The following is a 25,528-nucleotide window of genomic DNA, read 5'->3' on the forward strand; positions in this document are numbered from 1 at the left end:
ATAAATACAACTATGACATTGTTGGCATCACTGAAACTTGGTGGGATAATACACATGATTGGAATGTTGGTGTGGATGGGTACAGGTTGCTCAGGAAGGATAGACAGGGGAAAAAGGGAGGAGGTGTTGCCTTATATATTAAAAATGTACACACTTGGACTGAGGTAGAGATGGACATAGGAGACGGAAGTGTTGAGAGTCTCTGGGTTAGGCTAAAAGGGGTAAAAAACAAGGGAGATGTCATGCTAGGAGTCTACTACAGGGCACCTAACCAGGTGGAAGAGGTGGATGAGGCTTTTTTTAAGCAACTAACAAAATCATCCAAAGCCCAAGATTTGGTGGTGATGGGGGACTTCAACTATCCGGATATATGTTGGGAAAATAACACAGCGGGGCACAGACTATCCAACAAATTCTTGGACTGCATTGGAGACAACTTTTTATTTCAGAAGGTTGAAAAAGCTACTAGGGGGGAAGCTGTTCTAGACTTGATTTTAACAAATAGGGAGGAACTCGTTGAGAATTTGAAAGTAGAAGGCAGCCTGGGTGAAAGTGATCATGAAATCATAGAGTTTGCAATTCTAAGGAAGGGTAGAAGGGAGAACAGCAAAATAGAGACAATGGATTTCAGGAAGGCAGATTTTGGTAAGCTCAGAGAGCTGATAGGTAAGGTCCCATGGAAATCAAGACTGAGGGGAAAAACAACTGAGGAGAGTTGGCAGTTTTTCAAAGGGACACTATTAAGAGCCCAAAAGCAAGCTATTCCGCTGGTTAGGAAAGATAGAAAATGTGGCAAAAGACCACCTTGGCTTAACCATGAGATCTTGCATGATCTAAAAAATAAAAAGGAGTCATATAAAAAATGGAAACTGGAACAGATTACAAAGGATGAATATAGGCAAACAACACAGGAATGCAGGGGCAAGATTAGAAAGGCAAAGGCACAAAATGAGCTCAAATTAGCTACGGGAATAAAGGGAAACAAGAAGACTTTTTATCAATACATTAGAAGCAAGAGGAAGACCAAAGACAGGGTAGGCCCACTGCTTAGTGAAGAGGGAGAAACAGTAACAGGAAACTTGGAAATGGCGGAGATGCTTAATGACTTCTTTGTTTCGGTCTTCACCGAGAAGTCTGAAGGAATGCCTAACATAGTGAATACTAATGGGAAGGGGGTAGGTTTAGCAGATAAAATAAAAAAAGAACAAGTTAAAAATCACTTAGAAAAGTTAGATGCCTGCAAGTCACCAGGGCCTGATGAAATGCATCCAAGAATACTCAAGGAGCTAATAGAGGAGGTATCTGAGCCTCTAGCTATTATCTTTGGAAAATCATGGGAGACGGGAGAGATTCCAGAAGACTGGAAAAGGGCAAATATAGTGCCCATCTATAAAAAGGGAAATAAAAACAACCCAGGAAACTACAGACCAGTTAGTTTAACTTCTGTGCCAGGGAAGATAATGGAGCAAGTAATTAAGGAAATCATCTGCAAACACTTGGAAGGTGGTAAGGTGATAGGGAACAGCCAGCATGGATTTGTGAAGAACAAATCATGTCAAACCAATCTGATAGCTTTCTTTGATAGGATAACGAACCTTGTGGATAAGGGTGAAGCTGTGGATGTGGTATACCTAGACTTTAGTAAGGCATTTGATACGGTCTCGCATGATATTCTTATCGATAAACTAGGCAAATACAATTTAGATGGGGCTACTATAAGGTGGGTGCATAACTGGCTGGATAACCGTACTCAGAGAGTTGTTATTAATGGTTCCCAATCCTGCTGGAAAGGCATAACGAGTGGGGTACCGCAGGGGTCTGTTTTGGGACCGGCGCTGTTCAATATCTTCATCAACGACTTAGATATTGGCATAGAAAGTACGCTTATTAAGTTTGCGGATGATACCAAACTGGGAGGGATTGCAACTGCTTTGGAGGACAGGGTCATAATTCAAAATGATCTGGACAAATTGGAGAAATGGGCTGAGGTAAACAGGATGAAGTTTAACAAAGACAAATGCAAAGTGCTCCACTTAGGAAGGAAAAATCAGTTTCACACATACAGAATGGGAAGAGACTGTCTAGGAAGGAGTACGGCAGAAAGGGATCTAGGGGTTATAGTGGACCACAAGCTAAATATGAGTCAACAGTGTGATGCTGTTGCAAAAAAAGCAAACATGATTCTGGGATGTATTAACAGGTGTGTTGTGAGCAAGACACGAGAAGTCATTCTTCCGCTCTACTCTGCTCTGGTTAGGCCTCAGCTGGAGTATTGTGTCCAGTTCTGGGCACCGCATTTTAAAAAAGATGTGGAGAAATTGGAAAGGGTCCAGAGAAGAGCAACAAGAATGATTAAAGGTCTTGAGAACATGACCTATGAAGGAAGGCTGAAAGAATTGGGTTTGTTTAGTTTGGAAAAGAGAAGACTGAGAGGGGACATGATAGCAGTCTTCAGGTATTTAAAAGGGTGTCATAAGGAGGAGGGAGAAAACTTGTTCACCTTAGCCACTAAGGATAGAACCAGAAGCAATGGGTTTAAACTGCAGCAAGGGAGGTCTAGGTTGGACATTAGGAAAAAGTTCCTAACTGTCAGGGTGGTTAAACACTGGAATAAATTGCCTAGGGAGGTTGTGGAATCTCCATCTCTGGAGATATTTAAGAGTAGGTTAGATAAATGTCTATCAGGGATGGTCTAGACGGTATTTGGTCCTGCCATGAGGGCAGGGGACTGGACTCGATGACCTCTCGAGGTCCCTTCCAGTCCTAGAATCTATGAATCTATGAACCTCAGCTTCTCCATGAATCTGTTGAGTCCTCACAGGTCGGGGATGGGTCTGAGACCCCCTTTGGCTTTAGGGATTAGGAAATATCAGGAGTAAAATCTCTTGCCCCTTAGCTCCTGAGGAACCTCATCCACTGCTCCCATGGCGAGGAGTGTTTGAACCTCCTGCGTGAGGATTTGCTTGTGAGAAGGATCCCTGAAGGGAGACGGGGAACGGGAGTGGGAGGGAGGGGAGAAGCAGAATTGGAGAGAATATCCCACTTCTACGGTGTGAAGAACCCAGCGATCTGAGGTTATCTGGGCCCAAGCACAATAGAAGTGGGACAGATGGTTCAGAAAACAGGGTGAAGGATCCATGACTGGACTGGTGCATCGCCCCTGGATGCACCTTCAAATTGCTTGCTTAAAGCCTGAGGATTGCCTCTCCAAGCCTTGGCCTTAATTGGGCGGTGCATGGGGAGGCTTGCGCCTACCATTCCTGCCCCACTTCCTAGAGAAGTCCTGCCTAGGCTGGGGAGGGTAGAAGCGCAGAGGGAGTTGGGGCTTAAAATGTATTCTCTCGGTGGCGGGAGTTTGTAGACCCACCGACTTCAATGTTGCCCATGAATTTTTTAGGCTATGGAGCTTGGAGTCAGTCTGCTCTGAAAACAACCCCATGCTGTCAAAGGGCAAGTCCTGAAATGTTTGTTGGACCTCTGGAGCAAGGCCTGACACCTGGAGCCATGAGAACCACCTCATGCCTATGGCGGAGGACATGGTTCGCGTGGCTGAGTCTGCCACGTCCAGTGAGGCCTGTAAAGTGGTCTGTGCCACTGCCTTGCCCTTCTCCACAAGGGCTGCAAACTCCGCTCTAGAGTCTGACAGGATCAACTCCTTAAATTTCATCATGGAGTCCCATGAATTAAAATTGTATCTATTCAGAATTGCTTGCTGGTTAGCAATCCAAAGCTGGAGCCCTCCAGTGGAGTACACCTTCCTGCTGAAGAGGTCCATCTTCTTTGAGTCTTTCGATTTTGGAGTTGGGCCTGCTTTCCTTGTTTTCTCCCTCATTCGCCATCGCTATGACCAGCGAACCAGGCTACAGATAGAATCCTAGAATATTAGGGTTGGAAGAGACCTCAGGAGGTCATCCAGTCCAATCCCCTGCTCAAAGCAGGACCAACCCCAACTAAATCATCCCAGCCAGAATGAATAAGTATTTGTACCCCTTAGAGGAGATGAAATACTTTCTCTCTACCCCCTTAGCGGTGGGAGAATGGAGGCAGGAGTCTGCCACAAGATCTTCGTAGTGGCTTGGACGGTTTTAATGAGTGGTAATGCCACCCTGGAGGGCCCCTCAGGGGTTAAGATGTCAACCTGGGGTCCACAGACTCAACCACTTCCTTGGCCCGTAGCCCCATGTTATGAGCCGACCCTGCGCAACAGCTCCTGGTGCGCTCTATTATCAATGGGGGGCGGCCCAGAGGACCCCGCCATTGCCTCATCAGGCGAGGATGATGCCGACGCCCTAGGTGGTACCGGGCCCCCTGTCCCTCTGGCTCCCTGGAAGCGTCCTGTTCAGTGCTGTGCTGCTCAGCGCCAGTAGTGGCCTCACCACCAATGGTGGAGCTGGGACCCGGACGGGGCTCTGCACCAGGGTCTGATGTCATCTCAGTGCCTCGTGGCGGGGGACGGTCCCAGGGTGGTAAAGGGACATGCCCTTCTGAGATTATGAACTGGGAGCCCTTGGAGTAAGTGCCCTGGGCCTGGTGGTATTCCCATGGGGTCGAAAAAGGCCATTGTGCGGGTCCCTGCCACTGCGCCAACCACGGCACCATCCCTGCCTCTTGTCTATAGCGGCACTGCTCCAAACAGTGCCGACTGAGCCTGGAGTAACAGGACTCTGCCTCCAAGTCTGATGACCAGGACTCCGAGCGTGGAGACCACGGCGATGCCGAGTGGGCTGGTGCTGGACAGTGGTGCCGCGGGGAAGGCGAGTGGTGCCTCATAATTGCGGGCTTTCTTCTGGATGGCACTGTGCCTTGCGGTGCTATCCTGCCTGGCGGGGGACTGCAGTGCAATCAAGTCCCTGGCCACCTCGAATGTGTCCAGGGTGGAAGGGAGCTCCAACTCCTCCAGCCGGCACCCTCTAGCAGGAAAGTCCAACAGCACCGGATTTGACTGATCTCTCTATGGGCCCAAAGTCAACAGTGCTGACTCCTGCGAGAACGGCGCTGGGTGCCCCTTTGCGGGATGCACACCCCTGGAGTTGTCAGACCTGGCTGGTCTCACCGGGGGCGAGTGCTCTCTATCAATCTTCTTGTGCCACTTATGTGGCACCGATGAGTCTGAGCGGTGCTATGTTGCCACCGCAGGCTTTGGTGCCGGGGAGTGATGGTGCCAAGGGTCTCTATGCATAGAGTCCTTTCTTGGTGCCATAGCTTCTCTAAAGGACGGCGGAATGCTCCACACAGAGGTGCTTGGTGCCGAGTCCTGCTGGCCTGGAGCCGCTGGGGACGGAGGGCTGCCTCCATAAGTAGTTGCTTGAGCCTGAAGTCCCTTTCTTTCTTTGTTCTCAGGCAGAACCCTTTGCAGATCTTGCAGTGATCTGTTTGATGTGCCTCCCCGGGTACTTTAGGCAGGAGTTGTGGGGGTCACCTGTTGGCATGGGCTTATGGCAGGTCCCACGCGGATTAAAACCTTGGGATTGAGGCATGCCCCGAACCCCAAGAAGGGAAGGAATTGGGGTGGGGAGGAAACCCCCAACTTCTATCTAACCACTCACTACTAAAAACTAACACTATTTAACTATTTCCACATTAACAGAAAAGTCAGATCACTAGGGGAAACGCTTGCCAAGGCAAGAGAGACATGCAGCTCCAGTAAGAAGGAACTGAAGACGTGGCAGGTCGGCAGGGACCTATATACACTGCCATGAAGGCGCAACTCCAGGGGGTTCCACAGCCGACCTGACTGGTACCACTAGAGGAAAAACCTTCTGACATCTGTGCCCGTGACGTGCACACACCTACGTGGAATCAACATGAGCGAGCACTTTAAGAAGAACTGAAGATGACTTAACATCAACAAGGTCAGTTGTTAGCCATGCAGGATTTTACTGCTATTATAAACAATAAAATGCAATTACAATGTAATAGCTTTATTGAAAGCATTCTGTCCACGCAAATACCTTTCAGAGTGCACTAAAAATCACTGACTCAGGAGGAAGATTCAGAGTGCCTGGTATCAGTTTGTAAGGTAATAATTTATTATAGGTGGTGCTGGTAGCACCACTTACTATTAAGGTTGCTGACACTCCCTATAAGAATCTGTTTTCAGTTGCTTAAACCTTAGTCAAACATTAACGGTTTAGGCTGAAATTTTCTATGCTGGGCATGTGCCTTAGGCTGAATTTTTTGGGAAAAATTCAGCCAGAATGGTTCAGCTGTTTCCAAGAATGAGGCTGGAGGGAAAATAAGTTGTTTTGCCCAAGTTGAAAAATTATGGTGATCTTGTCTTTGAAAAACTCTAGTGCCCCTATGATTTGGAGCAGGGACTTAAGATTTGGCAGGGGTGAGGCCTTTGTGTCGGGGATGTCCCTTTTGCTGTCTCTGTGAAAATCTGCCCAAATTTGGCCAAGTTCTGAGCCTTTCAAAAAAAAATCACAGTTTGCAGTTGTTCAATAGAGACATCTTTGATTTTAGCAGCTAAAATCTCCAAAGATTCTGTCCTCACTGAGCATGCTCCATCCCCTCACAGTTCCTCCACAGTGCCCGGCCTGTGCATGCACTAGCCCCACAGAGTGCTGAATATACTCCAACTGTAATTGCTGCTCTCAGCTGCCTGGGCCAGGGTGGGGCTGGGCACTGGAGCTGAGAGCAGGCAGCCTGTCTTTCCTGCTAGTACTCAGGCTGTGTGGAGGAGGAAGCAGTCTGATTCAAAGGCTGAGGGGACAAAAGCCAGATTTGAGGGAGGGAAAGGAGTAAATTGGGACAAAGAGTCTGGTGAGACTGGGAGTAGAGTGGGATTGGGGTCAGAGAAACTGGGACTGGGAGCCAGAGAGGGTGAGCTGAGGCTGGGGCTGGGAAGAAGAGAGTGGTTGGGCAAGAGACTGGAAGCCACTGAAGGACGAGGGGATGGACTGAGAGCCTGTGGCTGGATGAAGAACACTGAGATTGGATGAGTTGCTGAGAGAGGAGAAGCCTGGGACTGGCTGGACAAAGAGCCTGGGTCTAGGAACCAATGTGGGGGGAACGGGGTAGAGGAAGAGAAGATAAATCTGATAAAGAGCTTGGGTGTGGGGGAAGATCTGGGATTGGCTGGGAACAGAGACTGGGACTAGGAGCCAAGGAGGGAGGAATCTAGGACAAGAAGCTGATGAAGGGGTAGGGGGAAAAATGAGGTTGGAAGAGGAGCCCGAGGAGGAAGACAAGGACTCTGAGCCAGTGGCAGGGGGAAAGGAGGACAACTTAGATGAGGATCTGAGATGGGGGGGAAGTGGGACTGGCTGAGGAAGGAGACTGGGACCAGGTACGGTGGGGGAGAAAGAGAGATTGGGAGGGCAGCGGGAGATTGAGACTCAGACAGCAAAACCAGAGAGGGAAACTAAGACTGGGATGAGAAGGATTCAATTGCTTTAACAATGAGACCATTCTTTCTCTTTCTGCAATCAACTGCCTAATTCACTACACACTTTCCCCAACTTCAGTAACAAATGAGAAAGGGGGTCCTACAGCCAGAACCCTCCTTCACTATACAACCCTGGTTTATACCCAAAGCAGGTCCACCCTGTGCATTGAATGAGACAGGGGTCCTGTGGAAAAAAATAGTAAGTGATGATGTAATTGAAGACTATCATAATGAATATGCACAAGGGGGATGAAATAAGCGTATACTTCTTATTTGACATCTCCTTTGCTGGAGGTGTGCAACCATGGTAGCCCGTTCCATATGATCCTCTGCTAATCTCCTTTTGGATGAATAATCCTTTTGATCCACCCAAGACACCACATCGTCCATCTTTTTCTGTCTCATGTGCTTATGCCATCATCTTTCCCTTCTAGTGCCCGTAAACATGCATCACACACTGAACCTCTTAAAAATGCACCCTGAAAATCAAATCTTTCTTTTCATAAGATCTCTGACTAGTAACTGCTGAGTTCCACTCATCTTCAATAATTTATCACTGATTATGCAGCCTAGCCACAATATTTTCAGAATTCTTCTATAAAAATTCGAATGTTTGTGCTTTCTTTATTATCTGTTGTTTGAATGTCCATGTTTCGCAGCTGTAATTTAATAGTTTTTAAGTCAGCATTTAGTCTTCAGATTTATGTCCCGTCTCATCAGTTGTTTATTCTTCCAGAATGTGTCTGCACTCGTGCAGTTCTGGGGCTGACTTCAATATGCTTACACAGGCAACCTTAATTCTTGCATGTCTTAACATTTGAGTGCTTGACTTTGCAACCTTAATAGTGTTCTTTCAATGTAGTTTTTTGTGTGTGATTATTATGTATATTGTGGTAGTGCCTACAGGCTCAATATCAAGCCTTATTGTGCTAGGTACTATACAAAGCACATAGATACACTTTCTGCCCTCAAAGAGTTTACAGTCTAAAGAGACAGATAAAGGCTGGAAGGAGACAGAGAAACATATAGAGGGGAAGTAACTTGCTCAGGGTCAGTGGCACAGCCAAGAATAGAAACCAAGTCTCCCGAATCCCAGTCCAATGCCTAATCCAAAAGACCATACTGCCTGTTCTGTAAATGGAGAAAGCACTTAGGGTTTGTCTACATTGCAGCTCGGAGTATGCTTTCCAGCTTGAGGAGACAGACACACAATAGCTCTGCTCAAACTAGCAGACTAAAAATAGCCATGTAATCAGGGATAGCATGGGCAGCAGCTCGGGCTAGCTGCCTGAAGATAAACCCACCCACACCCTCCGAGTACATATTCAGGTGGCTAGCCCAAACCGTCACCTGTGTTACCCCAGCTACACTGCTATTTTTAGCATGCCAGCTCACCGAGAGCTTGGATGTGTCTGTCTATCCACGCTGAGAAGCTGCAGTGTAGATACACCCTGAGGTACACTCATGCACCTTCTGTGAAGGTTTTGTGGTTGCACAGTTGTAGAACTGAGTTGCAAGACAGGCTCTCAGTTTGCACATGACTGGTTCATGTAAACGCTGCCTTGCACATGAAAATGCAGATATTTTGCAGGCAGTTTCACAGAAATGCTCACAAGTCAACTTGTCACCAACTACTTTGAAAATCTGGTCATATTTCCCTAAACTTATTTTGAAAAATATATAATAGGGTCATTCCTCTCATGAGTCAGCCAGTCCAGAGAATACATACATTGATCTAAAGAGTAAATGTTAACTGAAATTAACCAGCATAATGTGTTCAGTCATGTGTGTGAAACGTGTTAAACTCTTCATATCCTTCCTTGTTGGCATCCCAGAAAGGAATGCTTTTCAGTTCTGCTGTTCTCTGAGGTTTTATACTATGACTATTTTTAGTTGCTATCAGCTGCGGTACCCAGGACCAATCAGCTCTCAAAGCTTGAAAGGAATTTTGCTCTGGTCCAAACTTCATTCTCTGTAATCAGATAGGGAGGAGCCAAATAATCAAGTGTTTACTGCTTCAACCTTTAGTAATTAGTGACCACTTTCATTAATGAAAGATGAGACAATCGCCCAGCATAGTAAAGGGGTCAGTCAGGACTGGACCAAAGTTAATCTGAGTCAATGGATCAGCACTCTTGATAAAACTACATTTATTCAAATTAGAAAAAAAAATGTGTGTCTGATGAAGTTAAATACACTCTACTAGACTACAGCAGTATGGGGGAGAAAAACAATGTCTGTATGCTTTTCATAAAGGAGCTCTTAGTTGTGTGGAGCTGAGACAATATTTATCTTGGATTATTTGTTGTACTCCATGCACCCGATTCCTTCATTCACAGAAGAAAGGCCTCCTCTTAACCACTGGCCACATAATGTACCGTACATTGGTGAGAATAAAACCTATGCATTAAGGTATCTGGTGTGAACTCCTACCCCTACTGAAGTTAATGGCAAAATGTGCATTGACTTAAATGGGGTAGAAATTTCACCCCTGTATATAGCATTTGTTCAGAAAGGCAGTCCCTTCAATTTCAGTAAGACCCAGGGAGCAGCCAATATATTGTTAGTGACACAAGCTTCATCACTCAAATAATAATGCTAGACAAAAAGCTCTTTACACATTTGCTCTGGCAAGTTTCATTTGCTTTAATCTCAGAGATCAAAAATGTAGAGGTATTTGAACAATAGCAAATGAAATCGTAATGCAATAATTAGCTCAATCTAGTTTCCCATTTTATGACATCAAAATTCTTCCATGATCCTCTCCTTATGATAATATTCTGATGCAACTATGCCACTTTGTAAAGTGAGAGGTGGCACCACACAATTCTCTCATTGAGCATTTCCCTACATGAACATTGTGATCCATTTCAAACATCCTTAGGGCTCGATCTTGCAAGGTGCTGAGAATTCTGGTGCTGAGAATTCTGGCCTGATTCAGTAGAGCACTTTAGCACACACCTAAATTTAAGAATGTGAAGTCACTCTCAATATGAATGAGACTATTCATGTGCTTAAAATTAAGCATATACTCAAAAGCTTTGCTGGGTCAGGCCAGAGTTCTAAGCACCTTACAGAACAGAGCCATTAGAGAACATTTTTGAAAAATATTGGAAGGGTGTAATCTTCATACATAAAAATATTTTCTGGATCTCTCTTCAAGGACTACTTCTATCATGATGCATACAAGAAAGGGGATGCTGAGGGGCCCTGTTTCTAATGGTATTTGAAATTAACTTGCTCTTCCTGCTTCAATCACAATATAGGGAATGTGAAAAGCCCTCTTACATCATCTAGGCCACACCATGCCAATGTAGGATTGTGCCATGAAGTATATTCTCCAGTACTTTGTCTAGTGTGGTTTCAAATGATGAGGATTTCATAACATAAGAACAGCCATACTGGGTCAGACCAAAGGTCCATCTAGCCCACTATCCTATCCTCTGACAGTGGCCAATGGCAGGTGCCCCAAAGGGAACGAATAGACAGGTTATCATCAAGTGATCCATGCCCTGTCACCCAATCCCAGCTTCTGGCAAACAGAAGCTAGGAACACCATTCCTGCCATCCTGACTAATAGATTCATGGAAGATAGGTCCATCAATGGCTATCTAGCTCCCTTTTGAACCCCGTTATAGTACTGGCCTTCACAACACCCTCTGGCAAGGAGTTCCAGAGGTTGACAGTGAGTTGTGTGAAAAAATACTTTCTTGTGTTTGTTTTAAACCCGCTACCTATTAATTCCATTTGGTGGTCCCTTGTTCTTGTATTATGAGAAGGAGTAAATAACACTTCCTTATTTACTTTCTCTATACCACCCATGATTTTATAGACCTCTATCATATCCCCCCTTAATCACCTCTTTTCCAAGCTGAAAGGTCCCAGTCTAATTAATCTCTCCTCATACGGAAGCCGTTCTATACCCCTAATCATTTGTGTTGCCCTTTTCTGAACCTTTTCCAATATATCTTTTTTGAGATCGGGCGACCACATCTGTACGCAGTATTCAAGGTGCGGGCGTACCATGGATTTATATAGAGGCAATATATTTTCTGTCTTATCTATCCCTTTCTCGATGATTCCCAACATTCTGTTCGCTTTTTTGGCTGCCGCTGCACATTGAGTGGATGATTTCAGAGAACTATCCACACTGACTCCAAGATCATTATTTCCCTTGGGAAACTATCCCCTAATAGATGTAAAAATTAGGAACAATCTCCTCAAATTCAGACTACATTTTCTTTTTGCTCTAAGTTGATTTAATTTTATCCCATTACTCCTAGTTAATGAAGAATCACCAATGATGTCTAGAGACCACTCTGGCCCATGATATGCTGCCTCTGAATAGTGCAGGCTCACCCTAATGCCAGGCCAACAAGGTGTCAACATTACAATTAAAGATGCAAATATCAAAATTAGATCAAGTAGACTTTAAGTTGTAACACAAAAGTGTATGCAAAACTGGTTTGTGCAGTCAGGTATAGAAGTCCTATTGCATGTCACTGTTTGAATTGAATGTACCTTAAGGAAAGGTTCAACAAGATGCAAGTGCATTTGGCTAGAGGTCAGAACAAAGACCAAATTCATTTATGTTTAAACACAAAGCTCCTGCTGCTCATCTTTGCCTCCTCTCAAATAATCTGTATTGATATAGTACTGAGTTTCTATTTACAGATGCCAAGAGTATACAAACACATAGTGATATTGTACACTGGGGAGCAACCCTTCTCCAAAACGCACTTAAGAACCTGGAGAGAAGTCTATGAAACATGGAGTTAGTGAACGTCACATTCAGGACTGAACTGCGAGACACTGAGCATTGTCAACCCTCAGGGATGTTAAGGGGAGTTGTGGGCCTTTGGCACTTTGCAGAAGGTGTGGAGCATTACGAAAAGCAATTGCTGTTGACGGGAAAACATGCCAGAATAAATGAAATTTCAAATTTAGAAATAAACTATTAAATGCATGAGAGATTAAATAAAGCCTTATGGACGTTGTTAATGTGTGATTTGCTCATCACATTCTATCCCACTTGCAATGTGTTTATAAGTAATTTAGGTAAATAAAGAGAGCGCGGATTGTCAAACATTTACTGCAGTATCAGTTAGTCATATTTTGAAAGTAAAGGTCATCTGAACTTCTCCACTTCTCCCAGATTCTATGTTATCCAGACAACTGTGGGCCAGAAGATCAGTATTTTGTTCCTGACTTTGCTATAGTTTTTCTGTGTGACCTTGGGAAAGACATTTAACTTCTCTGTGCCTCAGTTTTTACATCTGTAAAGTAGGGATGACAACATATCCCAACCTGACTAGATGTGTTGTGAAACTTACTTCATTAAGGTTTGTGAAGTGCTTTGAGATGCTTGGATGAAGGTTGCTATAGAAATGCAAAGTTTGCTATTATATTTAGAGTTGGGCCTGACACAAAACACTGGGCTCAAAGACCCCTGAACTCTGGGGAATTGGATCCATGCGCAATCCAATTTACATTTCTGGCCCATCTCTATTGTGTTATTACATCTTCACTAAGGTCACAAATGTATGGCAACATTGTGAGTGATGCAGCAACATTTAATAAGGTCACACACAAATATATCCAAGGTGGTATAAAAAGAAACAGTCGCTGGAGTCTAAACATAAATACCCTGCTTTCAGATAGAAACCAAAGGTTCATTCAGGATCCAAGCATCTCCTGCTGTGTTCTTTAAAGCAGGAGCAGCTGCATGAGGAGCCATAATCTATGTCATTAAATAGGCATACATAAGCACTGTTATTAAGTACTCTTGATGGTAGTTGTTTACATCCTGATAGAAAAGCTAATAAACAAAGGTGCTGAACAGCTATCATGTCGTATGCCCTTCCTAAACCACTCAGGCATGGTGTTAATGAGGGGCAAAAATGTGGGTAATGTGATATTTTTAAACCGATCAACAAACATGTTATAGAATGGTGGAAAAGGTCCCTCAATCAGGGGCAAGGCCTAAAATAACAACACACCCATTTTCTGCATAGCGTTCCTGTTAAAATCCTACACAAACCAGGTCTAGAACTGGTGTCAGTAAGAATAATTCCAGTGACATCGAGCCTTTGGTCAAGCTTTATCCAGTCTTCAAAAACAAACAAAAAATGTTCATGGATTCCATTCAGGAAAAAGGGATTAGGTGGGAGTTGATTCTTATTTGAACTAAACAGGTTGCCCAACTAGTGGCACATCAAATCAGCATTAGGATGTTGAGCCATCATTCATGGCTCAATCATCACAGCCCACTGAAAGCACAGAAAAAGAGGATCTCATGGGGAATGTAGTCTAGATTTTAAATGGCTATTTTAAAAATATCCTTTTTCTGACACCTTTCATACTGCAGGATCCCCTGGTACTATACACACAAATAACCCATATACAGTGGGAACCATTATAAAATAAGCATTTGCCTCAACCACAGTGATTGTTGTATGTCACCTATTCTAAATGTAGGATGATACCATGATTAATGCAGCTGGGGTGGCAAATGTTAAGGTTATAATGGTGCTCAACGTACAAACTATGCTTAGCAATCAATTCACCTGCCACTGAAATGCAACCAACTCTGGGGGGGAGAGAGACAGTAACTGTTTAGCAGTGCACAGTATTACTACACAGATGTCATCCTCAGCGATATTGTCAATAAAAAATTAACCAAAACACAAATAAAAGCTCCATTAAATCTTCATAGAAACAACCAAGGTGTTTACATGGAAAAGAACACAATTGGTTGGGAGGGAAGTGGTATTTTTAAACGTCAAGGAGAGAATTAAAAAAATAAAAGAGTAAGAATAAGGGAAGGGAAATGCTGAGTTCCTTTAACCAAGTGACACTCATTTCAGTTTCCCTTGACTGTGACCCACATACTTGCACTTCATTTGTCGTCACTGAAATCTCAGTGCAGTAATAGCTTCCTAAACAATACGGCTCCATATTTTAAAGCTGTTGCTATGCTACTGTATTATGCCAAGCGGCTGGAGCCAACAGCTGAAGTGGCACAGTGATGTCGGCTTCCCATTGATTCATGGACCTTTCCAGAGGGAGAAATGGCCCATCTGCACAGTGCATGAACGGGGCACGCATTCAGCAGAGGTGAGGAGTAAAGCTTTTTACCCTTTGTACCCGAAAGATTAAGCAAGGTGCTGCGCCTTGGTACTAAAGCACACATTCTGTTCATAACAGATAACGTCCCATTCATAATGACCAGACTATCTGGGACAGAATTGCCAGCTTGCTAATCTTCTCATGCACAGAAAAAAATTTACATAAACATAAATCAAGCTGTAAAGAGAGAACCAAAACACAATTCTCCTCTCAGAGGGTTACTGTCGTAAATGAGAAACATAGATGAGAAAGTCAGTTTTTCTCTTGGGTGAGACATTAAGACTTAAAAGGTAACCATCCTACTGTCTGATAAAGTGGCAGCAAAGCATATTATGAAGCCATGCTGTGGACAAACCCGAGTCCTCCTGCTCTCTAGGCTACTAGAGACCGGGGGCGGATGGTGATATTCCTTACACTGGATTTACAGTACAATACTCTGACTTCAAAAGAGTTACTCCTACTTTCAACAGTGTGAGATCAGAAGCAGGCCCCAAGACTATGAGTGACACAATGCTCTTGAAGCCTGGAGGCAGATGCTAACTCTGCAGCTATAATATTGCATTATGGCTGTTTGTTAATGGAGAGGTAGTGGTGGAGTCTCAGAGGATGGTCTTGGTCATTCAGCTACAGTTAGAAATGTTTTTTAGGAAGATACTAGACTGGGAAGGTGAGCTTTGTCTAGGTTCTGTAATCCGAGACAAAGAAGATTTTAAAGGGACAAAACATGAAAGACAAAGATATACTGAATAAAGTCTACCAAACAAAGGGAAAGTTCTGATGCCCTTACTCATGCCACATAGTGCTTTACTGCACCAGTAGACCCACTGAAATCAACCAGACTACTGGTGGGGTAAGGCAGTAGTCAACAGCCCAGATTTTAAAAGATATTTAGACATTGCTGTGGTCAGTGTCGCAATGCCACACTGATTTAGGAGCCTAGACTCCTAAATCCCTGTTGAACATGAGATTTAGGCTCCTAAATCAGTTAGGCGTTGCACCGCTGAGCAAAGCAATGCCAAAATACTTTTAAAAATCTGGGCCAACATGAGTAAGTTTATACAAATCTGTTACAATGTTAGGACATTGACTTTCCCATCAGTCATTTCCACCACCTTCGTTGTTTTAGTTAACTTGAGTTTCTATCACAACTTGGTCTTGGTATTACCATAATTGGAGCACTCTGAAAAAAAGCTTTTCAATTATTCCCTTGCTTAAGCTGTTCAATTAACTTAAAAGACCCCAAGGAGCTGGTTACGCGTTTCTCAGTTGGCTCATATGTGAAAAGAAAACATTTGCTCATTTACTTCAAAGAGGTGTTCTAGTGAATATTTATAAAGCAAAATTAAAATGTCATAAATCCAACTTATTATAATTATTTCATCCTCATATATAGGGATAAATTTTCAGTCTGGTTTTAACCAGACCTCCATTTTTGTGTGTGCAAAATTTGCTGGAGGGAATAACTGCAGATACAGTTTTGCACCAGCATTCATTACTATGCACTGAAAATTACACCTGCAGTTGTTTGTGGTTGCATGCTGTGGCCACAGAAACAAACCAGCATTTGAAAATCCAGCCCAACCTGAAAAAAAATCTCACATTTGTGTAAATTTCCCTAGCCTTACCAGAAGCTGCCCACACAAAATTCCCAATGAAAATTACAAATGTTCATCTTGATTCAGTGGTCCAACAACTCTCCATGATTTTTATGAGTGCTCAACTAGCCATGCTCCTATGGGCACCAAAATTACCACCTGTTTAAGATGGGTAAAGGGCATCCAGTTCAGTGCATCATTGCTCTTGAGTTAATTTTCTAGCACTAAAGGTTTACAGCATGTGATTTATTAACCCAAAACATCAATAAATATTTAAAAATGAAACTTTCTCAGTACAATCCACATTTGTTTCATAGGCCATGGGGAAACTAATAAATAGTATGTGGTTTCAATAAGTGTAATCTCACAAATAAACTTTCACTTTGCAACAATTAAAGTGCCTGTCCTTATAATCATCTACTGAGAACAGACAGAGTCTCTGACCATTGCTCCATTAATCTCTAACAGCCCAATCCTGGAAATAAGGAATGAGGTACTGGGTGCCCTCAACTCCCAGTGACTTCTGAAGGGAGTTGAAGGAGTTCAGCACCTCCAGGAAAGACTCAACACATTGCAGGATCAGTCCCTACAGACAGTAAATGTGCTTTCCTTCATGGCTGATAAACGCCTGAGAAAATTAATGAATAGATCTAATCATCACAGTGGAAAGAGTTAAAAGATAAGAATGTAAATGTGAATCTACAAAGCAGTTAGGGCCAATTTCTGCCCTCAAATTCACACATGCAATTCCCAGTGAAGTTTGGGGAATTCCTGTGTAGGTAACTGAGAAGCATTTAGTTCTCAGAATGTCCCTGCTAACCACCACAATGATCAGTAATGGAGTGTTGAATCTGTTTCATGCTTCCAGCTATTCAGTTCTCCTTCTGATGGTTTTATTTTTAAAAAAAAAGTAAGATGTAATATATTGAAAATTGTATTGTACGCTGCAGGGTATTTTCCTTTTACACATCATAAAATAATGATCACAGATTATAACACAGCATTCATCCTTGTCTCAAAACTTCTCAACCGTTTCCATCATTTTCTTGACCAGGATTTATTTTAAAAGCCTTTGTCCTTGTGAAATTCCTGTCTCCTGTACATCCACATTCACGCCCTCTATCCTTTTTCAGAGGCTGCCTTTCCCCTCTCCCATGAATTCTTTATTCCTTCTTCCCATTTGTGTAACAATTGCATGGGCTGCTGTTAAATTTATACTGTAATATTGTCCATATGAACCATTGTCCTTTACTGGATGTAATCTATACTGCTTACCTGTGTGTAACAGGCAAAATAGTTTCTCCTTTGACTCAAAGATAGGGAACTGTGCTTCTGGTGTGCAAAATGTGCTTTTTAAGGACATATTTCTGAGTGGAGAGGATATGAACCATAGCTCCTTTCTCAAAAAACTGTTAAAAACAGATAAAATATTATTCAAAATTTAATACAAAAATGTAGATTGAAATAACATCAAGGCTGCAAAGTAAAGCACTCAAACCTTAGGAAAAGACAAAGTTAAGGTTGCCTGGGCCCTGTGCATTAACAGCAAGTGAGTTCAGCAAGCACAAGTGCGCAGTGCTGAATAGGGAACCACACTATGGGTAAAAGATGCTCAGAATCTGCATGTATTGTGGGTTCGAAGAAGCTATATTTCTATATAAAATTGCATCTAAGTCAAGCTGCCCCATGTAACTAGTATCCCAAGTCGTATATCGATCATATTTCAGTTTTCAAGGGCTTTTGTTTGAAGAAACCATAGGCTTATTAAATAGGTGCTGAGTGGGTGTGACAAGTCCAGACGTGTTAGACTGGCACAAATGTCTCCATGGTTAATGCTTGTTGTACTTTATTGTTAGAAATTCAGTGAGCTTCTTGATAAAGATCACATACTGAATTCTGCTCCAAGTTAAACTAGTGTAAATCCAGAACAATCCATTGAGTATTAAGACTCATTGAAAGATGAATTAAGAGGAAGACTGGTTTAATGTTTTTTAACATTTTCTGGGTACATTCAATAATAAAAGGGTGCAAATTAATAACATAAAATATCATGAAGTTTGATTGAGACTGTTTGATACTGTGGTAAAGAGTCAGCATGCACCAGCATTTACAGCTATCTAAAATGAGTTTGGACTGACCTACTTCCAGATTATTATACAGTGAGCTGGCTGCCATTTTGTTTCCGGTTCCTTCTCCCTGGCTCTGTCAGCAGCCATCTTTGTCTGAGGTTGACATCTCTGACCAGTCCCAAAGGTCTACTGCTGCCTGGAAGGAGGGAGGGATGGAGAGAGGGATCTGTGTGTGTGTGTGTGTGTGTGCGCACATGTGTGTGCGCTACTGCTGCCAAAGTGAAGGGATCCTTCCAGATTGCTACCAAGTGTATGGGAAGGCAAACCCAGAAGAGGATGACAATAGTTTGAAAACAATCATCCAGCAAACCTCACTAGGATGAGTCAGACACAGCACTCCATCCAGCCCAGAGGAGCAATCACAGGCTCCGCAGCCAGAGCGGGAAGCTGAAGAGCCAGCTGAGCAGAGCCCAGCTGTGGGGAGAACCCAAAGGATGAAGAGTTCAGCCACTGGGGGAGTCAGAAAGGAAGCAGAGCACAGCCAGGGAGCGCAGACCCTATCAGGAGAGAAGCTGGGTTCTGAGCAGAGTCCACTGGGGGGCAATTAGAAAAGGAGGTGAGCATAGTCTCGGGGGCACCAAAAGGAAAAAGAGCCGAGCCTTGGGAGGAGTCAGAGAGGTAGCAGAGCCCAACTGCAGAGAACAAGGGTGAACCAGATAGAGAGCAAAGCTCAGATGGTGAAAAAACAGGAATAGCAGAGTCCAGATGGGACATCAGGGCAAGTCAGAGGGAACAGAGTACAAATTAAATAGGCCACCCCTATTTTGATTTTATCATGCTTTATCATTTCTTAAATAGTTCATTTGTTCTAAAATATACTGGTGCACAGAACCCTTTGGATTTGGTGGGCTGTATTAGCAACACGTTGTCCATTATTAATTATCTGTTGTTGTTTGTCCAAGGGCTCAGTTCCTAAATGTAATGGAGATGATACAAGGGGAAGTCTATTTTGCAGTCCTTGTTCTAAATTAGCAACAATCACAGATGGTAAAAGAGAGAAAGATGCTTTCCCAGTCTTTAGGTGGAGACCCCTTTTAAATTGCCATTCTCCACACCCACAGAGGAGTGAAAAACACCAGGGAAGCTCCCTGAAAGAATCACACAGAAATCCAAATCATTCCCCTCCCAACCATCCACGATGGTTGTGTGTGCAGATCTCTCTTCTCCTGCATGGAAAGGTAGGAAACAACAATTACCTCTGAAACCTGTGCATGTGCTCTGTGGGACTCTGCTCCACTTTGGGGAGAAAGGTGGAACCTGAGTCAGTTGGAGGCAAGAGTGGGAGGGCTGGGGTCAGAGCTGGTGGCAATGCACATTACCTCTTCTCTGGCTCCACCTTGCATAGATAGACAAGATAATACAGCCTGGCGACCCCTCTCACAGGGGAGGTTGCAGATGGGGGTGCGGGGGGAGTGTCAGCTACCACAGCTCTATCGGAGCAACATTGCCAGGGAGCTGAGGAGCCACCAGGAGCCAAAGCCAGTTCACATGAACAGGGCAACTGTGAGGATGGACCTGGTCCTCTGCAGATACTCCTGATTCCTGCACTGATTCCCAATACAACTGTCTACCTCACAAGATGATGTGGAGGGATTTCCAGCAGGGGATCCTTGCAGAGATTTTCTCCTCTAAAGCCTTCTTCCAGAGGTTTTACCATGGGAAGGAATGATCTGGGTCAGAGTTTCCAGTCGCCGATGCAGATCATTTCCACAGAAGAGATGATCTGGTTCATGGGGCTGGGGTTTTTTGTCTTTTTTTTTAGTTCAGGTTCGTTAGTCCTGATTCTCTTCTCACTTATAAGTGTTTTATACTAATTGACGTCAATGAAGTTGCTCCTGACTTACAGAGAAACAAGTGAGAAGAGAATCAGCCCCTTTGTTCTTCTGAATGAATCCCACTCACTCCTGGCATCAGCTTGATCAATCTTGCTAATCATTAGCTGAATTTCATATGTATAAAGCTGAATTACAATAGGATTTTTTAGCATCTTCCATGCAAATTGTATACCAAAATGTTCTACAGAGTACATGTAAGTTTCATATAAGGAAGCGAGTACAGTATAGATAAGGAAGGAAAATAAGATTTGTTTTCAGCTTGAGATTTAAAATGAGATGGAGAGTTGAACAAGTGGAGAGAAAAAGGGCTATTGCAGATGGCACAAGCTGCAGAGGAGTAGGCTGTTGGAACAATGGGGGTAAGAATAAATTGAGGGACAAATAATAGTATTTCCAAAATCCAAAAATGTTTAAGAACCCTGTTAAATTTCCTAAGGAAACAAAATATACTTAACTATTACATTGTTTACAAAACCCAAGCACTTATAAGCATGGAAATGAAAGGGAAAGGGCATCATAAATCTTACAGCGCCCACATAATAAACACCTTCTTATCAAATACCATGAGCCAGTTGCCACTTGAGGTAAAGGAAGATATTTGTTAGCTGTCAAGTATAGACGGATTCTTATGTTCTTTCTAAACAGTAACCAAACAACAGAAGGCAACTTGCTCTCACACATCGTGCCCTCGCCTGCTCCCATTGCTATCAGTGGCAAAAGCCTCTCGCATCAATGGGAACAAAAAGTGGACCCAAAGCTATCCACAAAGAAAATGCTGGATTCTTCCAATGAAGACTGGATGCCATCCTAGAAGATGTGTTTTAGTCAAACACAAATTATTGGACTCGATACAGGGGTAACTGGGTGACATTCGGTGGCCTTGTGTTATATGAGAGTTCAGATCAGATAATCTAATTGTCCTTTCTGGTCTTAAAATCTATGAATAAAAATCATTAACAGTGCATGAATTTTCAAGGGGATTTAACTGTATAACTAGGATAACTGGAGGGACAGTAACAAGACATTTTTTACCTAGAGGGAGAGACAGGAACATTAAACAAAAGAAAAATGTTCAAATCATAGTATTTTAATGCCTTGTAATTGGAAAATAGTTTGATTAATCCATTTATATTGTCCAGAAGTGTTCTCCTTTATCCTCTAAGAAAATATGGCAATTTCCCAGCCAAACTAATTTTGCAAACCAAAGGCGTAGGGACTTTGTAATGGAAACTGATTGCAACCTTAGCTAAGGAGAGGCCACAATACCATATTATCTGATAGGGCTTGTAAAAGACAATCCTTCCCCTCTCACTATCTCACGTCAATGCAAAGGTCATTATATGTTCTTGCTTAATATGCTCAATATCAAATGTTAAAATTGCTGAGAGCATTAGTGGTAACACAAACTCATATTCAACTTTCAAAATATTCAGGTCACTTAGGGCCAGATTCTGATACGGGCTATTCAACATGAATAAGGGTAACTCCCCAAGACGTCCCATTCAAGTCACTGGGATTAATCAATATTGAGAAAGGAGGTGTAAAGAGAGAGGTTTTCTGAAGGAAAATACAACATTTATTTAAGAGCTTAAGTGAATGTGATTTAGAAACTCAACAAGGGAAAGAGTGAAACTGACGCCCTAGTGATTCAGACCTGACTTGAATTTCACTAATAGGCACTTAAAATCTGCATCACAGAAATAACTTAATCCAATTTGTTGTAATAAATAAGTTGGATCTGTTCCAAAGATGAACATAGGAAAGAATTTCCCTGTCGCTCTTCATTTTGAAGATTTGTTTTCCTTTATAATATTAATATGTATTGCACTTGATCCATAGCCCACTGAATAGGAGTCTTTTCAATGAGTCAGTGGGCTTTGGATCAGGCCTCTCTAGCACTTTTCATCCAAAGATCTCAAAACCAGTATACATGGGTGGGTAAGCAGTATTATCCCCATTTTACATGGAAAAAGGGAGTCACAGAGAGAATAAGTGACTTGCCGAATTTCACACAGAATGTCAGTGGCAGAGCTGGGGGCAGAACTTAGCGCACACTTCAGTGAGGCTGAGGATACTTGGATTGATTCTGGTTCTAATGCTACTGTACATGTCTAGGAGCACAAGCCCTTACCTTAACAAAGAGGAAAATTTCACACTCCTTCTGAAAGTTGTCAGTTTCTCCCAAGTTGTTGTTAGCTGGAAATCTGGTGGAAGTTGGGAAGGTGGGGGAAGTGACCGGGCTCTTGCGAAGACTGAATCCAGTAGGAGATGGGATTTTATTTCCAAACACCATCCTCTCTACACATTCATCACTGGGCCTTGGGCTCATCATCTCCATCTCTTCCTGACGATGCTGGTCCTCTTCAGCCCCTTGCTGAGAGGAAGCTGAACCATCCTCCCCATCAGCTCCTTGCTGAGATGACACAGAATTACTGCGGCTGATGTCCATGCTTTCTGGAGTGGTGGTGGAAGAAGGAGATGTTGGGTCTTCATGGACTTCCTCATAAAGATGATCCTCTTTTGCCTCCTCTGAATCAGGAATCTCCTCTTTTGCCTCCTCTGAATCAGGAATCTCCTCTTTTGCCTCCTCTGAATCAGGAATCTCCTCTTTTGCCTCCTCTGAATCAGGAATCTCATAAAGGCCAGTGTTCTCTACATTTTCATAGACGTTGGTAAAGCCCCCATTTTCCATGCTGGCTGGCTGGTTGGATTTTGCCTCTCTTATGGTATCTTGAGGGGCTGGAGATGGCAACAGATAAACACTGTTTAAAAGGAAGCAGTGTTTGTGGTGTGCTTTTTGAATGCACTGGTACACATGACAGGTTTCCAACAATCATTTACGGAGAGCTTTAAATCAACAAACTATACTCCACCAAAGTCAAAGATAAGGCTAGCTCACTTTTAACCCCTTCCTGGCTCAGAGCACTTGCAACTATATTTAATAGTTTGCTCTTCCCAATATATTTTAGTCAGACTTCAGTACATACAGTGAATCCAACTCAGACAATTACCAGAGAACAATAAAAGGCAGTGGTGAAGTAAACACTGGTCTTTATCTGAAAGTCTAATATACCTTGGGGATACTTTGCTTAAAGCCTAGAGGAGGTAGATCTCACTGAACTGATTTTCTGAGCATCAGTGAAAAGCAAGGGTACCTACTCCTCTGATCACAAAATGCCACCAACAATGTAAACAACACTTCAGTGGTTAATCACAAACCAGTGAAGAATCAATTATTGAAAAATAAATTCAAGAAGTAGCACAGGGGATAAGGCACCAGACTGGTTGTTTTGAAACTTGCATTCTCTTCCAGGCTCTGCCACTGACACGCTATTTGATCTTTGGCAAATCACTTCACTTATGTCTGCCTCAACTTGCCCATTTGTAAAGTGGGGACAATAACATTTACCCATATTTGTAAATTGCTTTGAAATCTAGAAATAAAAGCACTATAAGTCTTAAGTGTTATTATATTACATTTAAAATATATTATATGTATCTGCCATTTATATCCAGATTCTTTATATGACCATTTTTCTTAGAGAGGGCCGAAGTCATAAAGTTTGGATCTGGAGCTGAACTTTCCAAAGTTTGGGGAAGTACAGATCTAGTGATTGGATTAAGACATCTCTCATTTTCATGCATCTTCTGCACTTTGACTATCTTTCTATTCTTAAGGCTCAACTGCATTCAATCTTGCATGGGTGGGTAAGGAAGGAGAGAAGATGCAAGGAGCCCTTTCCTCCTCCACCCCCAGCCACGGACTTGGCACAGTGAAGTTCTTGTGCTTCTCTGAGTTGACTGCTACAACCAGTGGTGGATTCTCCAGAGGGACAGGGGAGGTTGGGGGGAGAGCAGAACTAACACCCCACCCATCTCTGCACAGAACAAAGAGGTGCGCACACTAAACCCCTGTCAAAAGGTGGTGCAGCAGATGCTGTCTCCCTGAGATCAGGAGGCTGTGGATTAAAGTCATTATTTTTGTATTCAGCCTATCAAAGTAATAATAAAAGTCAAGCTGCAAAAGTGTAGCAGCCTTTAAACCTACAGCCAGCTGGATTCATCACCTAAGTCATTCTGATTTACCTAAGTTTAATTTTTATATAGACAATAAAAATGCTTCAAGTGGAATTTGCATTCCCTATCTGGAACTAACACCATTCTGCATAGATAGAGTTAAATAACAGAAGGACAATGAGATACCTTGACACATGATTACTTTTCTGGATAGGCACAAACTGAGGACTTCAGGGATGTATAATTCATATTCAGTGTGTTACTCATGTAATCCTGCCTGATCCACAAGCAATGTCAGCAAGCAGAACAAAGCCCATTTCCCCTTCACTGTTTCCATGTGTAACTGGGACATCTTCTCATTGCTTGAACATCTTCTCAAATCCAAATTAAAAAATTATCAAACATCAGGAAAAATCATGTCAGGCTCCCATAACCATGAGATTGGCTTACAAATCATGAGATTTTCAAATAAATATAGGGTTCTTTTACTTTCTGTTTTTCAAACCTCACAAGTTATTGGGTCCTGTTTTCATGCTTTTCTGTGCAATCATGAAGGTTAGAAACTTACATTTTTAAAATGAAAGCTGAAATTCTTGAATAATCATTTGTCTGCCGGACCTGGGGTTTCAAATAAAACATGAAGGGTTAAATTCTGGCTCCGTTGAAGTCAATGGGAGCTTTGTTATTAAACGCAGCCAGGATCTCACACCAGATATTGCAAAACTTGCAATACAATCATGAGAATTGGCACCACTGACATTCTGATGGGCTCTTAAATCTACACAGCTCCCAAAAACTATATTAAGGGCTTGATTCCACAGTCCTAGTCAAACACCCTGTTTCCTCCTCTATGAATATGGAGGTCCCCCTGGTGGTGAAACCAGTGCAATTGCACTCCATAAGAGGGCTGAATTCAAAGCAGGGAGTTGTACAGCACAAGAACTCAGCTTCATGAGAGCTCCCTGAATAAAAAGGGACAGACAATGGTTGCAAAAGCCAGAAGATCTTCTGCTGTAGGAAACCTTCAGCTGGTCTCACACATAGAGCAGATATGCTAAGATGCTTCCGCAGGGCAACTTAATGAAAATGTGCATCAATCCCAGCACACAAGTCTGCTACTTGGGCTGAGCACTAGAGCAGTGGATATGGCCTCAAATGCACACCCAACACAGCCATTGACTTAAATGGAATGTTTGGGTGCACGAGGGAAGTAGGGTCATGCCTTATGACTTGTTTTCTTTATCCCTCTGAATTTTATAGAGCATACTGTGTGGATCCACCCCCACCTTATAAAACCCAAGGTGTATCTCAGGGGAAGATGGGTGGGGATGGAGAGAGAGCACCTGAAAGTTGCAGTTGAGTTCAGAAATGTTATTTTAACAGTAACATTTTTAAAAGGCTTTGCGGTAGAAGCATCTCTTTCCATATTCATCT

General features: G+C 42.9%; 1 protein-coding gene across 5 annotated transcripts in view; it reads right to left on the minus strand.

The window, feature by feature from the left end:
- Positions 1–25,528, minus strand: part of CLIC5 (chloride intracellular channel 5) — a 160,664-nt gene that overhangs the window by 134,704 nt on the left and 432 nt on the right. For 3 of the 5 annotated variants that reach the window (XR_010599368.1, XR_010599367.1, XM_024101059.3), the window contains exon 1: positions 22,209–22,881. Coding sequence is in view for 3 of the 5 variants with exons in the window: in XM_024101059.3 (XP_023956827.2) it covers positions 22,209–22,769 (561 nt within the window). In the remaining 2 variants the exon portion in view is untranslated. Of the gene's footprint in view, positions 1–22,208; positions 22,885–25,528 lie in introns of those variants that run through there. The other 2 variants (XM_065587547.1, XM_065587551.1) reach the window with 2 other exon arrangements.

The sequence above is a fragment of the Chrysemys picta genome, chromosome 3 (genome assembly GCF_011386835.1).
Source record: "Chrysemys picta bellii isolate R12L10 chromosome 3, ASM1138683v2, whole genome shotgun sequence".
Lineage (NCBI taxonomy): Eukaryota > Metazoa > Chordata > Testudines > Emydidae > Chrysemys > Chrysemys picta.